At 39.2% G+C, this 17007-nt stretch overlaps 1 protein-coding gene across 6 annotated transcripts in view; it reads left to right on the forward strand.

The window, feature by feature from the left end:
• The window catches only part of LOC106091660 (pseudouridylate synthase RPUSD2), a 431111-nt gene that overhangs the window by 342450 nt on the left and 71654 nt on the right, over positions 1-17007 (forward strand). For all 6 annotated transcript variants that reach the window (XM_059365906.1, XM_059365903.1, XM_059365901.1 and 3 more), the window contains one exon: positions 4809-5024. In XM_059365906.1, coding sequence (XP_059221889.1) covers positions 4809-5024 — 216 coding nt within the window. The remainder of the gene's footprint in view (positions 1-4808; positions 5025-17007) is intronic.

The following is a 17007-nucleotide window of genomic DNA, read 5'->3' on the forward strand; positions in this document are numbered from 1 at the left end:
GGTCACGTCTAGAACCTTCTGCTTTTTTCCTGGAAATAAAGGTTGGTTTATTCCCTTTATTACAAATCGCCAAATTGCAACTTATAATATATTCGATAAGCAGCCGATCCCTTTCGTTGATATCCGAACTTCCCCATATCTGGTGATGTGTATAAACATTACTTCCCACACTGAGGCACTTTTTCTCTGAAGAAGCGGTTTCAACCAGCAACTTAAGGTTTGAAGGCGTCATCTCTGAATCGTGTGCCACCTATATATTGAACCAATTTGTTGGGGGTTTTTCATTAGTTTCCACTGACGTCATTGAAATGTAAGCATTTGGTTTCGCTCTTGGACATTCTAACACGAGCGAGTCATTCAAAGCCTTCGTGATCCGCTTGACCACTATGTCTATATCTTCCGCAGTTTCCATTTCCTTTCTGGTCTAGGGCGTAATTTTTCCTAATACGCCTTTCTTCTGTTTAGCCATGGCACGACTTCTGCTGAATTTTCCCTAAGGCTGAAAGTAATATAACGATGTGGTCATCAAACACTTCCTAGTTGCATATCCTTCCGCTTATATCCTCCGACACAAAGGTAGTCTAGTACCTCCTTCCTGTTCCTGGTAATAATGATCGGTTTATTCCTTTCATCAAATGCCCAGAGTGCATTTTATAATATATTCGATAAGCAGATCATCCCTTTCGTTGATATCCGATCCTTCCCTATATGTGGTGATGTGCATTAGCATCACTTCCCACAAAGTGACTCTTTTTACCAGCAGAAGCGGCTTAAACCAGCAACTGAACGTTTGAAGTCCCCCAAACGATTCGCCAACAACTGAACGCTTGAAGGCACTATCTTTGAAACGTTTGCCATGCCATGTATAGGGAGGCCGGTAATGAGACTTACGAATTTAAAGGCTAGCCACTAGTGAACCTTCAGTGCTTAGCGGCGAAAGAAGATAAATATATAGAGATGGGCCTGGGGGTCTACATTGAGAACCCAGCAACTAAGATCTATTTTAGACTGCCTGATCATAATACGGTCCTGCTGGCGGAGATCCGGGCGATAACGGAATGCGTGAGGTGATGTGGTGTTAACGCGAGGACGTCTAGTATGAACATCTTTACTTACTTTACTTTTCTTTTATTGGCTATGACAGAACATTTGTTCCACTAGCCGAACGTAGAATAGCGTTCCAAGCGCATCGATCTTCTGCGCTCATTCTAAAATCTCTGACACCAAATTTCGAGGTGTCTCCCACAACATGATCTTTCTATCGGGATTTTGGTCTTCTCGGTTTGCGTGTAACACCGTGTTTGCCTTCAAAAAACTTTTTTCTTCTTCATCCATTGTGACAACATGACCTAACCAACCCAGCCGTTTTATTTTGATACGTGTAACTATGCTATCGTCCTCATACAGCTCCTGGTTCATACGTCGCCTTTATTCTCCATTAAGGCAAACTGGTCCATATATTTGACGAAGAATCTTTCTCTTAAATACTCCAAGCACTGCCTCATCTGCTTTCACAAGTACCCATGCCTCAGAATCATGTAACAATAATAACACTGTCTTCTATAGTACAATATTCGTCTGTCGAGAGGTGGCCTTGTTTCTAAGCCCTTACTTAATCCAAACAGCATCTATTTGCCAGTATTATTCTTCGCTTTATCTCAAAACTGGTGTCATTCGTTTCGGTAACGGCGGTGCCGAGGTAGATAAAGTTGCTGTCTATCTCAAAGTTGTGGTTCCCAACTTTCTCCATTTTCTTTATCTGCTCGGTTGTACAAGACGTTTTGGGAGTTGAAACCATCCAGTTCATCTTATCTCCATTTACACCCAACCCACTTTCACTGACTCTTTCAATTCTTTCAAAGGCTGCAGTTACTACTTCCGGTGACCGACCTATGAATTCGATGTCGACGGCATAGGCGAATAGCATGTGTTCTCTTGGGATTAGTGTGCCATATCTATTCACATCTGCATCTCGTATAATGTTCTCTAGTAGGATATTGAAAAGATCACAAGATCACGCCTCCTTGTCTGAAACCTCGTTTGGTATTAAATGGTTCCGAGAGATTCTTACTGAGAAACGCATATCAGCAAGTGCATCCTGCAGAGTCTTATTAATTTTGCAGGGATACAAAACTCAGACATGGCTTGAAATACCTTTGAACGTAAAGGGGTATCGAAAGCGGCTTTGTAGTCAACATAGAGAAGGTAGGTAAATGATTTGTCCTTCTCGGGTCTTTTCCAGGATTTGGTGCAGTGTGAATATCTTGTTTAGGGTGGATTTACCAAGTCTAAAGCCGCATTGGTAGGGTGGGTGGTTTCAATTATTGTATCTAAGCATAGAAGCGAACATATCTTTATTATGTAATAAAATAATTTATTTTTGTTGGTATGTCCATATATAGACGACATAATCTATTTTCTTGAATTGTTCGCAGTGAATAATGATTCTGTATGAAAAGGTTGCCTCTCCATAAAATCTCTCAATAGTCTTCAGCATAACGGATGACAGACTCATAGAACGTAAATATTTCGCTTTCGTATGGTAAGGTTTTCCTGCTTTCGGAATGAAAATGATCTTTGTGTCCCTCCATCCCACAGGTATATATTAAATGCTGATACAAGCACAGTATATCTCTCATAGCCAAGGGACCAGTCTGTCAGACACAGCTTGTAATTCAACCGGTGATACATCATCAGGGCCTGGCGACTTAAAGGCGTCGAAACTTCTTATCGCCCAGAAGATTTTCGGCTCAGACACAATATCCCCGATAACCTCCGACGAATGCAAACCGTTGGAGAATTTCGCAGGAAATGTGTATCAATAGTTGTTCTACTGTTTCCTCACTAGAAATTGTCCATACGTTCTCTGACACCGTAATATGTCCTTAGACCAACCTGCTCTGGGGTCCCACACGGCAGTCGCTGTTTGGCCGTTGCCTTGGCACTAGGACATTCGAGTGAATCGGGGCTTCGTGATCCGCTTGACCACTGTATCTATATCTTCTGCAGTTTCCACTCCCTTTTCTGGTCTAGAAGGTATAGACGTGTTCTCTTTGCGAGAATACAGGCTCTGTGTCTCCTATTCCCGTACCATTGAGTTGTTTAAATCCAGGAATTTTTAGTACTCGGACCATTCCTCCACACACCCATTCCCCTGCCGACACGATGACTTTTAGTGCCGCCGATGCGGCCTTACAATGGTGAAAATTTATTTGCAGAAACCGGTCCATAGTCGGGATTTAGCACTTCCCTCACTGTTGTGTTAGACTCGTCTTCTGATTCCAATAGGAATTCATCCTCACAAGATTCGTTAGATCTTGTCATTATGATTTTCCATACGCATCCAAGTGCATTTGAGAAAGCTGTGGAACCACTCTTCCTCAGGACACTGGACACTTGCGGTGTGGACGATTCCTCCTTAGATGCTTCACTTGCTGCTGTCGAAGTACTTTTTGAGTTCCGTGTTTCCCCGCTGGTGCACATCTTGAGTCCAGTCCAACTGGATGCTGTTTCGATGCCTTCCTACTTGTCTCGATTTTCAACCCCACCGCTTCTATAGACCTTCAGATTCAACTTGTTTAATCCGTAGAATGCAACCCCTTCAGACTTGTTGAGGTCTGTGTACTGAAGTTCGAATACTGCATGTCTCCGGTCACCATCAGCCTCATCCAATCTACCAGTCGGTGGTTGAACGATTGGGATTACATTTCCTTAGTCTTTCAAGTATCGAATCAGGATCTGAGGGAACCCTTGGTACCCAAGCATGTACCATTGGTTGATAACGAATATCTTCCTTCTTAACTAAATCTAGTGCTGGACCTGGCCAGATCTCACCAATCTATTTTAGCGCACAACGATACATTTCAATTTAGCGTTGATCCCTGAAGGCAATTAGTCTGTATCGGCTCCGATACCAGCCTGCATCGTCACAAACTGGAGGAGACCCAGGAAATTCCGCTGTTTCCGAATCTAGTGGTATAGTCTTTGGGTTAGTCTGCGCAGCGAATCCCCGAGCCCAATTTAGGAAGTTTTTCTCCCTATTAGTGAGAGTCTTAGGATCATTTGCACCAAGCCTCTCAATAAACCTGAGAGCGATGCGTCTTCTATTATTCCAACCTCTTAAAGAGTGTGTTGGTTTGCCGGGAAAGGCCGATGGCCTAGGCAAATTAGTCAGTCGTCTGTCGGCTAGTGGAGCCTAGATCAGCCGCTCCACCAGTCGAGGTTTCAGTAGCAGACAACATGCTACGGCCTGATACCACCACCGCAACTGTGGGGTCTTTGGAGTCCATTCTATGCCTACTCTCGGGCTCTAGATCTGCCGCTTCACAATGGATACCTCTATCGTAGCTATCCTTGAGTGACATAAATTTTTCTTCCAAGAATAATGACCTATTACGAGTAACAGGAAAATTCTTGCGGAGCGTATTAACAAAACGTCCGCTCCACTCAACGGTACAAACAAGAATCTCGCCTTTTTACTAGAAATAATCATTGAAGAGTTCAGGTGTTCTAAAACGCTTCCACCGAGAGTACGCACAATTCCTTTCACGTATTACAACTTTAATATCATTATCAAACCATGATTCTCATTCGTGAAAACAGATCGGGTCTTCATAGAAGCACATCTGTCGAAAATCTTACTCACATTACGTTAAAGAAGTGCAGTATGTTCGTCTGCGCAGGACATACCACAAAGAAGTTTTTCGTTGAACCTCATTTGGGTTCAAATTTGATCCACGTGCACAAAATGTATATGTATATTTAGATGATAGTAATTGTATAAATTTGTTTTATTTTTTTCATTACAGGATTCCCAGTTGCGAATGATCCGTTATATAACCACGAAGTATTTGGGCCTCTTAAGGGACGGGGTGGAGATATTGGCGGTAAAACAGACGAGGAACTAGTACGGGACTTAATAACTATACACAACGCAGAGAATTGGCTGGGTATTGACAACGATTCGGATATATCATTATTTAAGCCTTCTAAAGGAGACTGTGATACCGAAACATCAAACATAGGTAAGGCCCCGTACATGTTGTTTTGCTTATATTGTGGGAACATGTAATAAAGGTTTGTATACCAAATAGTTTATAAAATTAAAAATTATTTTAAAATTTAAAATACACGTGTGGTAAATGATTTTGTAGTTATTATTGCTAAACCGGAGTATAACTCACGCTTGACTTTTAACTACAACCATGGTTTGATTTGGTTAGGATTAAGTGGCAGTCTGCCATTCGACTTTCTTAGACATTTTCGGCCATAGTTATACCACAAGAACAAGAGAAGGAAGATGCATTCATTTAATTTTTATTTCTCATATAGTTTCCATTTACATTTATAACGTTCACTTATAAATTACCTATTACTATTTCCTCTAACTATTTCTTATTTCCCAGAGACTTAAATAATTCATTCACTTTACTATCAAACTGGTAGTAATCCATCTTCAAATACCAATCTCTCGAGAAGGAAAATCCCTTCCTGTTCCATGCAGATCGCTTTTAAAAGCCCAACAATTTGCGAATGTTCAAATTACAAATTAAGGAGCAGGGACAATCTTCTCATACATCAATGATTGCTGTCCAAGTTTAAGTTTTAGCTAAATGATGAGAAACCTTTTTTTTATAGCCGACGAACATTGTCCGAGTTGCTGTTCTAGCTAGCGACAGCGAAACGATAGACCTCCTCAAGTCTAGATTAGGCAACATAATTTTGGAATGTTCACAACTCCCTTTGTGACCGTCTATCATTCGTTGCCCTTCGGGCGTGATCCAGAAAACTTAGCTTACATGTCATGAAAGGCATACCCACTGATTCCAGTATCCCTGGAATGTGTAGGGTAGTTCCTAGTCTCGCTTGCTCGTCTGCTCTGCAATTCCCTAGGATATCTATGTGGCCCGGCACCCAGAACAGGTGAATTGAATTGTTTAGCTATCTTGTTGAGAGATTTACGACAGTCGATGGCGGTTTTTGCATTCAGATTTCATGGCTGTCTGAGAAGATATTTATGTCAGTCGTCATAATGACATTTAATCTTAGCCATTAAAGAACAGCGTAAAACTACACCTTAAACCAATCATTTTTAAGGCAATATTTCCGAGACTAAATGGTGAGTGTAAAACAAAACACAAATGAATGTTGCGTTGGTGTGATACACGAAATCGTCTCACTTCTTAAGTTTCATTTGTAAAGCTGTGAGTTGACATTCAATTTTGGAAAAAAATATGAAAGGCGTATTTCGGGCATTGCTAGAGAAAATTAAAACAGAAAAGAAAGCCCTAAGGAAGCAGAATTCCCCAAAGTACAAAAATTTCTTAAATCGTTATAGAAGTCGATATATTTTGTTTTTAAGCTGGGTTATACGAACCGCATAAACCGCGGTAAAAATCGAGTTTTCAGATTTTGATTTGCATTTTTTTCTGAGTTTTGCATTATTTTTTGTTTGTCTGTTACAACCCTAGGGGAAATGGGACAGTTCCCAAACCTGTCACGGGATAGGTGCTCTGATGATAGGGACCGGTCCCAATTCTCGTCCTCTAACATGGAATAAAAAACCTATCACCTATATAAGGGTTTGTCGGTCGAGGTGACGAATTGCCACCATTCTAACACCGTAGGTTAGGACCTGAGACAGAAAAGGAAGAATATAGTTCCTATCATCCCAAACCCGTCCGAAAATGTTCGGTACAAATATGTCCTTACCGAGTGAATTCATAGATACATTAGCATTCATTCAATTTTTATTTGTCTTTATAAAAAATTTTCAAAATCGATACTTTGACATTTACAGTTTTTTAAAGAACGCAAAATAATTCCTTTAATTGCAATGAAATATGGAGCGATGTTGTGTGTCAGACTTCAAGACCAGTCTGTCCTTCTTTATTTTCGTCAAAAGTGTTTATATCAAAACCTTATTCTGACAATGAATTCTTAAATCTAAGATTGAGTAAAAAATATCCAATATGGGTGAACTCTTGACCAATAGGAAACGAGTTCCATATTACAATTACATACACACTTGTATGTTGTCATGCATTCATATTCAGTCACTCATAATTTTATTCAATAGTTTACTTTCTATTTTTTTATTGATTATTATTTTTTATTTATTTTCTATTGCGATATTCTTTATTCCCATTGGCCTAACTATGACTCAATATATTTCACTTATAGATTCCAATTGTAACTCTATCTTATAAATTAACTTAAATTTGTGTTTGTTTGTTTCTATGTTTGTTTATTTGTGGGTTTGTTTGTTTGTTCCGTACGGATTGTGTACGTTGGTCTGGAAGGAAACATACGCCAAAAAAATTTTTTGATATTGGGAGTGGGCGGACCCTACTCCTCATACCAAAAGTACTACTCAAAAATAAAAGTGGACCGGACGGGACAATGTGGGATTCAAATGAAAGGTATTCAAGAGTAAAGTACGAATTTCATAATAAAAGTTGGGTCCAAGTACCTTGGGGTCCGACCCAGCCCCAAAACCCCTTAAAATAGGTTTAGTTGACGATCATGACAATATGGGACTCACATGAATGGTATTCGGGAGTAGATTACGAATATGGTCAGGAAGTAAGAATAGGCTTTATAATTTATGGATAACGGAAGGGGGCGGACCCTCCACCGTTACCACAAAAACACCACCCAAAATCAAAAGATAAAGACAATATGGGTATTTAATGAAAAGTATGCGGGAGTAGCTAATGAATCTGGCATACAAATTCATGTCGAAGTATAGGGGGTCACCCCACCCGCACTCCCTTACCCCAAAAACACCACCCATAGCCGAAAGTGGTCCGATGGGCTCAAATGAAAGGTATTGGAGACCAGAAAACGAATATGGTATTAAAATTTCGATCCAAGTACCCAGCGAAAATTTTTTAAATGCTAGTGTTGTACGTATGTAAGCTTACACATTATTCTATATTTACGAATAATTCAATTAATAACAAGTGCTAAGTTCGGCCGGGCCGAATCTTATATACCCTCCACCATGGATCGCATTTGTCGAGTATCTTTCTTAAGGCAAACAAAAAATAATGGATAACAATGCAATTGGAGCTATATCAAGTGAATTGAATGTTAAAGAACATAGTAGAAGTCATTGGGTAATATTTCAGTCCATTCGGATAAGAATTCCGCATTGTAGGGGCTCAAGAAGTGTAATCGGGAAATCGGTTTATATGGGAGCTGTATCAGGCTATAAGACGATTCAGACCATATTGAACATGTATGTCGAAGGCCATGGGAGAAGCTGTTGTACAAAATTTAAGCCAAATCGGATAACAATCAGCACAGTTGTCGGAGGTCATAACAAAACATTTCATACAAAATTTCAGCCAAATCGGATGAGTATTCAGCCCTCTAGTGGCTCATGAAGTCAATATCCAAGATCGGTTTATATGGCAGCTATATCAGGTTATGGACTGATTTAAACCATACTTACATACATACTTAGCACAGTTGTTGGAAGTCATAACAAAAACTTCGTGCAAAATTTCAGCTAAATCGGATGAGAATTGCGCCCTTTAGTGGCTCAAGAAGTCAAGATACAAGATCGGTTTATATGGCCCATTTACAGTCCCAACCGACCTACACTGATAAGAAGTATTTGTGCAAAATTTCAAGCGTCTAGCGTTACTCCTTCGAAAGATAGCGTTCTTTCACCAGACAGACGGATGGACCGACGGTCAAGGGTAGATCGACTTAAAATGTCATGACGAACAAGAATATATATACTTTATGGGTTCCTGGACGAATACTTCGAAGTGTTACAATCGGAATGGCAAATTTTGTATACCCCCATCCAATGGTGGAGGGTATACAAAGGAATACTAAAACTTGAGTTAAAAAAATATATAATATCAGCGTATGTTTGATCATGTTTGGGCGCTCTGGTAGTTGGTAGAGTGCTTGGATTACCAGTGCAGGAGCCGTGGGTTCGATTCCCGCCAGAAGCCTTGGTCTGTCGCTACTGTGGTGTCACAATGGAACTAAAATTGTCTAAGTGAGTCTGCAAATGACTGAGACTCCCTACCTAACCTAACCTTGATCATGTTTTGTATTGATAAAAATAGTTTAGTCTTTCATATAAAAATGTGTGGTAGTCCAACAAATTAAGCCTAATCGGTGCTGCTGTTTTCGTTGGCTTCTACTCATTTGTTTAAAATGCCGTTTCTTACTTAGAAATATTATTATACCCTCCACCATAGGATGGGGGTATACTAATTTCGTCATGCTGTTTGTAACTACTCGAAATATTCGTCTGAGACCCCATAAAGTATATATATTCTTGATCGTCGCGACATTTTATGTCGATCTAGCCATGTCCGTCTGTCCGTCCGTCCGTCTGTCTGTCGAAAGCACGCTAACTTCCGAAGGAGTAAAGCTAGCCGCTTGAAATTTTGCACAAATACTTCTTATTAGTGTGGGTCGGTTGGTATTGTAAATGGGCCATACCGGTCCATGTTTTGATATAGCTGCCATATAAACAGAACTGGGGTCTTGACTTCTTGAGCCTCTAGAGTGCGCAATTATTATCCGATTGGAATGAAATTTTGTACGACGGATCCTCTCATGACCAATAACACACGTGTTTATTATGGTCCGAATCGGTCTATAGCCCGATACCGCTCCCATATAAATCGATCTCTCTATTTAATTTCTTGAGCCCCCAAAGGGCGTAATTTTTATTCGAATTGGGTGACATTTTACACAGGTCTCCAACATATAATTTAATTGTGGTCCAAACTAGACCATATCTTGATATCGCTCTAATAGCAGAGCAAATCTTTTCTTATATCCTTTTTTGCCTAAGAAGAAATGCCGGGAAAAGAACTCGACAAATGCGATCCATGGTGGAGGGTATGTAAGATTCGGCCCGGCCGAACTTAGCACGCTCTTACTTGTTTTTCTCATATGTTTGGCACCTACGGCATCTGAAACTAAAACAAAAAAAATTGCATCTTACATTAAAATGTACATTGAAGGAAGCCATACAAATTCTTCAAATCTTTAAGACCTATTTTACCATGGGTTCCGTCTATGTTATAATCGTATGTATAGATTATATATTTTTCACCAGATTATTCCTTACTAACTTTTTCATTGCCTGTTGAAACCATCCATTTCGATGTGAGTTAAGATAAATTCCGAATTTTACTAGTGGAAACACAAACCACTGACTTAACAGTCCTCGGTTACTGCCATTAACAGAACACTGTTAAGGAACTTTGTAGGCAATTAATTAATTTAAAAAAAAGTATTTGTTCATAAAAAGTAAATTTCAAAACACAAAAAACCAAAAAAAGATCTAGAAAATAATAAGGTGATCCAACATTAAAATTTAGTTCCCTCAATAACCGCAAGTTGTACTAACAAGATAAAGAAGATTGTAAAATTGATTGATCCACTGTGAACAAATGGAAAACAGTAAGGTGATGAGACCGGTCTCAAGTGAGAGCTAGGGAAGCCTAGTTTCTTATACATATGCACACATTTTCCAAATAATCATCTAACTATCGAATTTTAGGCAAAAACTTGAAAAAATTACCCAAAAAACTAAAAAAGGAAATTTTGGGTGAACCACTGTGTGAAAACGGATAATAGTAAGGCGATGAGACTGGCATCAAACGACAGCTAGCAAAGCCTAGTTTCCTATACATATGGACACATTTTCCAAGTAATTGTCTAGCTATCGAATTTTAGACCTTTTTTACCTTTTTAATGTGAAATTTCCTTGCCTGGGTTTTCTAAATCAATGAAAGGTTTTGTATCCTTTTGCATTTTTGAATGAATAGATATGTGGATAAAGTTGTGTAGATTTCGCCCAAGCATTTGCGGTGAAGCATCCCATACACGTGTGTTTTCTCATTGCATTGGGTTTTCACATTAGAAGGTTTACTACTTTTTATTGTAAAATATCCCTGCCTGACTTTTCTAAGTCAATGAAGGATTTTGTATCCTTTTGCATTTTGTTAACAAAGTGGCAAAGTTGGTTACCTGTGTACGCGACTTGACTACATTTTTTGCAAATATTTTGATCATTTAAGGTTCTTATTGGAGTCTACCTGTCATTAAAGGGTATTTTCACCGATCTTTAAAAAAATGCTTCGGTTTTGATTTCCCCTTTCAATTTCTAGTCTGTGTTTGATCATCAAAGCGAAAAGTTGTAATTTGCAAAGTTGTATACATATAAATTGTGAAAAATTAATTAAAAAAAAGTGAAAAGTGCAATTATAAACAATTTCAAAATGGATAGAAAAAGCTATTTCAGTGTTTTCGTCAAGTTGTACTTCTTAAATGCTAAAGAGAATAGTGGTGCCACGCTGGAAAATTTCCTAAAAATTAAAACCAAAAGCATATATTTGGACATATTTGATCGTATGAATAAAGTTACAGAAGTGTTTCGTAAGCCCATCGGAAAGAAATTACACCAACGATTAAAAATTTGCGCCTCAGTATGCCGACTTGTAAGTACACATATCTTCTTTATATCTGTGAACCATTTAAGCCGTTTCGTATAATTTGTTTTACCGAAAGTGGAAGAAATTTTTACATATCTCTAGCTACTTTGAAACATTTTCTTATAAATATGAATAATGAAAGTGCAAACGAATCTCTACACATATATTCGTATATAAAAAAGAAAAAAAATGGTGTGTCCTTTCCAAATTATTTATTATTTTGCCAAAATAATCCGTTATTCTAAATTTGCATATTTCATTATTGTCTTACGACTGTGTCGAAACTTTTAATGTTAATTTCTTGATAATGTAGAAAAATTGTCGAACAAATTGGTTTTCTTGCAAAATAAACTTCAAAATTAAATTTCACGCAAACTTTTCTAAAAACCATTAACCAGTCAATTGTGTTGAAAAAATATTTGTTCATATTGATTTTCTTAAAATTTAAACAGCAAAAGACTAAAACTTGGTGAAACATTTAAACTCTTCACCAGCAATGTAGTACAGGGTATTATAACTTAGTGTTTTTGTTTGTAAAATCCAGAAGACTAATTCGTAAGTACACCGATCTTTTCGGAATCATTTTCTGATTCGATCTAGTTATGTCGATCTATTTTCCGTTTTCACACAGTGGTTCACCCAAAATTTCCTTTTTTAGTTTTTTGGGTAATTTTTTCAAGTTTTTGCCTGAAATTCGATAGTTAGACTAGATTATTTGGAAAATGTTTGCATATGTATAGGAAACTAGGCTTCCCTAGCTGTCGTTTGATGTTGGTCTCATCGCCTTACTATTTTCCGTTTTCACACAGTGGTTCACCCAAAATTTCCTTTTTTATTTTTTTGGGTAATTTTTTCAAGTTTTTGCCTAAATTTCGATAGTTAGATGATTATTTGGAAAATGTGTGCGTATGTAAAAGAAACTAGGCTTCCCTAGCTCTCACTTGAGACCGGTCTCATCGCCTTACTGTTTTCCATTTGTTCACAGTGGATCAATCAATTTTACAATCTTCTTTATCTTGTTAGTACACCTTGCGGTTATTGAGGGAACTAAATTTTAATGTTGGATCACCTTATTATTTTCTAGATCTTTTTTTGGTTTTTTGTGTTTTGAAATTTACTTTTTATGAACAAATACTTTTTTTTTAAATTAATTAATTGCCTACAAAGTTCCTTAACAGTGTTCTGCTAATGGCAGTAACAGAGGACTGTTAAGTCAGTGGTTTGTGTCTCCACTAGTTAAATTCGGAATTTATCTTCACTCGCATTCCATTTCGTCTTATCTCAATTTACTGCCAGACCCATTTACACTGACTCTCCTTCGATTCTTTCAAAGGCTGCAGTTACTACTTCCGGTGACCGAACTATGATATCGATGTCGTCGGCATAGACGAGTAGCATGTGTTCTCTTGTGATTAGTGTGCCATATCTATTCACATCTGCATCTCGTATAATCTTCTCCAGCAGTTTATTAAAGAGAGCACACGATAGGCTGTCTCCTTGTCTAAAACCTCGTTCGGTATTAAATGGTTCGGAGAGATTCTTACTATTCTTACTGAGGAACGCGTATCAGCAAGTGTCATCCTGTAGAGTCTTATTAATTTTGCAGGGATACCAAACTTAGATATAGCTTGAAATACCTTTGAACGTAAAGGAGTATCCAAGGCGGTTTTGTAGTCAACAAAGAGATGGTAGGTATTGAATTGTCCTTCTCGGGTCTTTTCCAGGATTTGGCGCAGTGTGAATATCTGGTCTAGGGTGGATTTCCCAGGTCTAAAGCCGGGTCCAATTATCTCATTGACTTTAGGTTATAATCTTTCACACAGTACGCTCGAGAGTATCTTGTATGCGATGGGGAGGAGACTTATTCCTCAGTAGTTGGCACATTCCGTCTTGTCTCCTTTCTTGTGTACGGTACGTAGTATGCTGAGGTTCCAATCATCGGGTATGCAGTTCTTCTAGCCAGATTGCGCAGATAAGCTGATGCATACGCCTTATCAGTGTCGCCTCCGGTTTTAAATAGTTCAGCGGGTAACCCATCGGCTCCTACTGTCTTGTTGTTCTTTAGACGGATAACTTCTACTTGGACCTCATTCTGACTAGGAGGTAGACATTATATACTATCATTAGGGATTGGTTCTGCGGTATCCTCCTCGCCGCCAACATCGGACACTAGCAGTTAGGTAAAATGTTCTTTCCATATCCTCAGCATGCTATCTGTGTCAGTTGCCAGATTTCCTTCTTTGTCTCTGCAGGAGAATGTGTCTGCACCTAAGCCATCGGTTTGATGTTTAATTCTTTGGCAGAATTTCCGGACTTCATTCTGATTCCTGTACATCTCAATTCGCTCACACTCACGTCTTTCCATTTCCTTTTTCTCTCCGCGGAAACGACGTTTCTCCTCTTTCCTTTTCTCCCGATACCTCTCCTTCATCTGGTGCATTGGTACTGATTGCAGGGTTGCTCTATATGCCGTATTCTTGGCTTCAGTAGCATTTCGACACTCTTGGTCGTAGCATGAGTTTCTTGGAGGAGGCTTCCGGTACCCAAGAACGGATTTCGCGGCATTTTCCATGGAGTGGGCAATAGTTTGCCACTGCGCCATTATATCATCGGAACAAGGAGTGCTTTCATCAAGCAGTTGGGTCAGTCGAGTGGAGTATGCCTCTGCCATTTGTTGTGTTTGCAGCTTATCAATGTCCAGCTTTCGTGCAGTGTCAGATCATACTTTCCTCGCCAAGTTCAAACGTGTGTGAACCTTTGCTGCAACGAGGTAATTATCCGCTCCACGAATCGATCGTACATCTAACACGCTGGATGAATGCCTTCCATCTATCACAACGTGATCATTTTGGTTTCTCGTGTTTTGATCGGGTGACAGCCATGTTGACATTGACAGCCATTGTGAATATTTTTATGTTGAAATCTGGTGCTACTAACTACCATGTTTTTTGTCGCGGCGAAATCTATTAGCCTCAACCCATTACTGGACGTTATCTCTTGGAGGCTAAACTTTCCGACTGTTGGACCAAAAATGTCTTCCTCCCCTATTTTCGCATTAAAATCTCCCAGAACGGTTTTAATATCATGGGAGCGGTAGCGGTCATATTCTTTCTCTAGGCGCTCGTAGAAAATATCCTTGGTCTGCTCGTCTTTGTCTTCCGTCGGGGCATGGGCACAAATAAGGCTGATGTTGAAGAATTTGGCTTTTATGCGGATTGTGGCTAGCCTCTCATACACCGGAGTAAAGCTGGAGACAAGGTGTTTCGGTCTCCGACTAACCACAAATCCACAGCAATGCCTCGTGTTATGTCAGCTATAGTATAGTTCGTCGCCGTTTGGTGTTGTAGTGACGCCATTCCCAGTCCATCGCACTTCCTGTAAGGTGGTAATATCTGCCTTGTACTTCTCTAATACATCCGCCAGCGCGTATACCTTCTCTATAAAAAATGCGGACATTCCAGGTGCAGATCCGCAAATCATGGTCCTCTTTTCGTTTGCGTGGCTCGTCAACGTTGGGGGGATCCGTTTTTTACTATTCCTTTGTTTCTCATAGTAGTTCTCAGTTTTCCGGGGCGGTTGCTGGCCCAGCGCCCCATCCGCATGGGTATACGTATCCCTTGTCGTGGCGAGCTGCTTGCTCCAAGATCCGATGCTCACCGCCAGCCGCCCCTAACCTGGAAACAGACGCTGATGTTGGCCTTTGGTTGTTTAAAGGCGCCAATAACCCGCCTTGTCATCTCGACTATCATTGGCACTCAATATTTAATTAAGAGCCAGTGCCACCTGACTCCTCACTGAGACTTTCCTCTTGAAAATCGCTGACTGCTCGCGGCCACATTTGCGGCTACTCCACATAAAAACGGAGCTTTCCACCATCCGCAACCTGTGGACGCGCCCGGTAGCCTTTAGCTAAGGTTCCCGTGATAACGATGGCCACCACACAAGTCGGAGCTCAAAGTTCCGGCCTGTGTGGTGCTCATAGTTATCCCGTATCGGCCGGGATATAATGACTTTATTTCAGGATCGTCTTTTTCCTATCGGATTAAAATTTTTGTCAGGGTCGTTTGCTCCGCCAGCGCTTGCATGATTTGAAGATTTTGTTGTTGTAGTTTATCTGCAATACATTTACTAACATTGAATATCATGTTACCTGTTTGCTGCAATGTAAACAACAGTTTTTCGATTTCTTGTCAACATGAACTTGAAGGATGATTTTCTTTAGGGTTAAGGAAAGATGTAGCTTACAAATTTCTCGCTTGCGGCTCATGTTGATTACTAGAATTATTTTTTTAGCCAATTAATTCCATGTATTAGCAATACATGTTCCTGGTAAGGGTTACACATTAGCTTATTTTCTTATCAATATCGTTAACATTAAAGTTTTCATCGATATTTGAAGCTGTTGAATAGGTCAAACAAATGCCAAATTCATGAAGCGAATCAAGAGGATCACCATAAAACGGTTTCTGTTCTAATTTTAAGATCAATTCGTTTTCCATTAACTTGTATTCCACTCTGACCTGACAAAAATTCAGAAATGTCGAAAGGTTTTCCAACTGGAAAAGGAGATATATTCGAAACATCAACCACTTTAAATAAAATTAGCCATAACTGATTACGGGAGTTTTTGAAATGATGGTAATCCATCAATCCACTTAAATTTCCTACATTTCGGAAATTATTTCATTTAGAGATTCCATTTGCTTCCTTATGCCTAGATGTGTATATGTGCCTGATGGAACATTTACTGTAGGGCATTTCTTGTTGTTTGGAGCTAATGTTCAAATGCTAAGGGGAACATCGAAATTTTTCTCCCTCAGTAAAGCCAACAGTTCCTCAGTTGCTTTCCACTAGGTCTGTTTCTTATATACCAGCCCTTGAGTTTTTGTGCCAAAGTTTTTTCGTGACTTTGCATTTAGAATTCGCCTGAAGTGGACGTTTTGGGATTTGGTGCTTAGTCATCGTTATTTGGTGCTCAGTACAGTACAGTTATAACTTACAATGTTTTTAATTCTGTAATTTTATTACACGTGTTTCAATTTACAGTTGGTGGGGGCACCAACTTCGGAAGTACCACCTGACATATAGAGTCGTACTCTGCGATTTCAATTAAAGTCCAAAAAAAGTGCTTTCGTCAATGCTAGGGCAATCGCTGGCCGAAGTGTCTAAGCAAATATCTTGCACTGGGACACTAACATACTTGCAGTGAAAACAACATTGTCTTCTTGATTTAAGTTTAATTCCTCTTCTCCAGTTCAATCTTCGTTCAATCTTCCGATATAATTTTCTCTTTGCTTTTTTACAAGATTTTGAATATTTATTCCTCTTGCTTGAACCTCGTTTCATAATTTTGGCAACTATAACTCAATTCTCGTTTAAAAAAGGAATTTAGTACACAAAAACATCACTCACGCCTTTAGTTGTGTTTTATATTTCTTCATAAATTTCACAAAACGTTGTTAATATTTTCGTTTCTTTTAACACAAATTCACGAACTAGCTTGCCAAAAGAATTGTTATGACACATGCCA

Source organism: Stomoxys calcitrans, chromosome 3 (assembly GCF_963082655.1).
Source record: "Stomoxys calcitrans chromosome 3, idStoCalc2.1, whole genome shotgun sequence".
Taxonomy (NCBI): Eukaryota; Metazoa; Arthropoda; class Insecta; order Diptera; family Muscidae; genus Stomoxys; species Stomoxys calcitrans.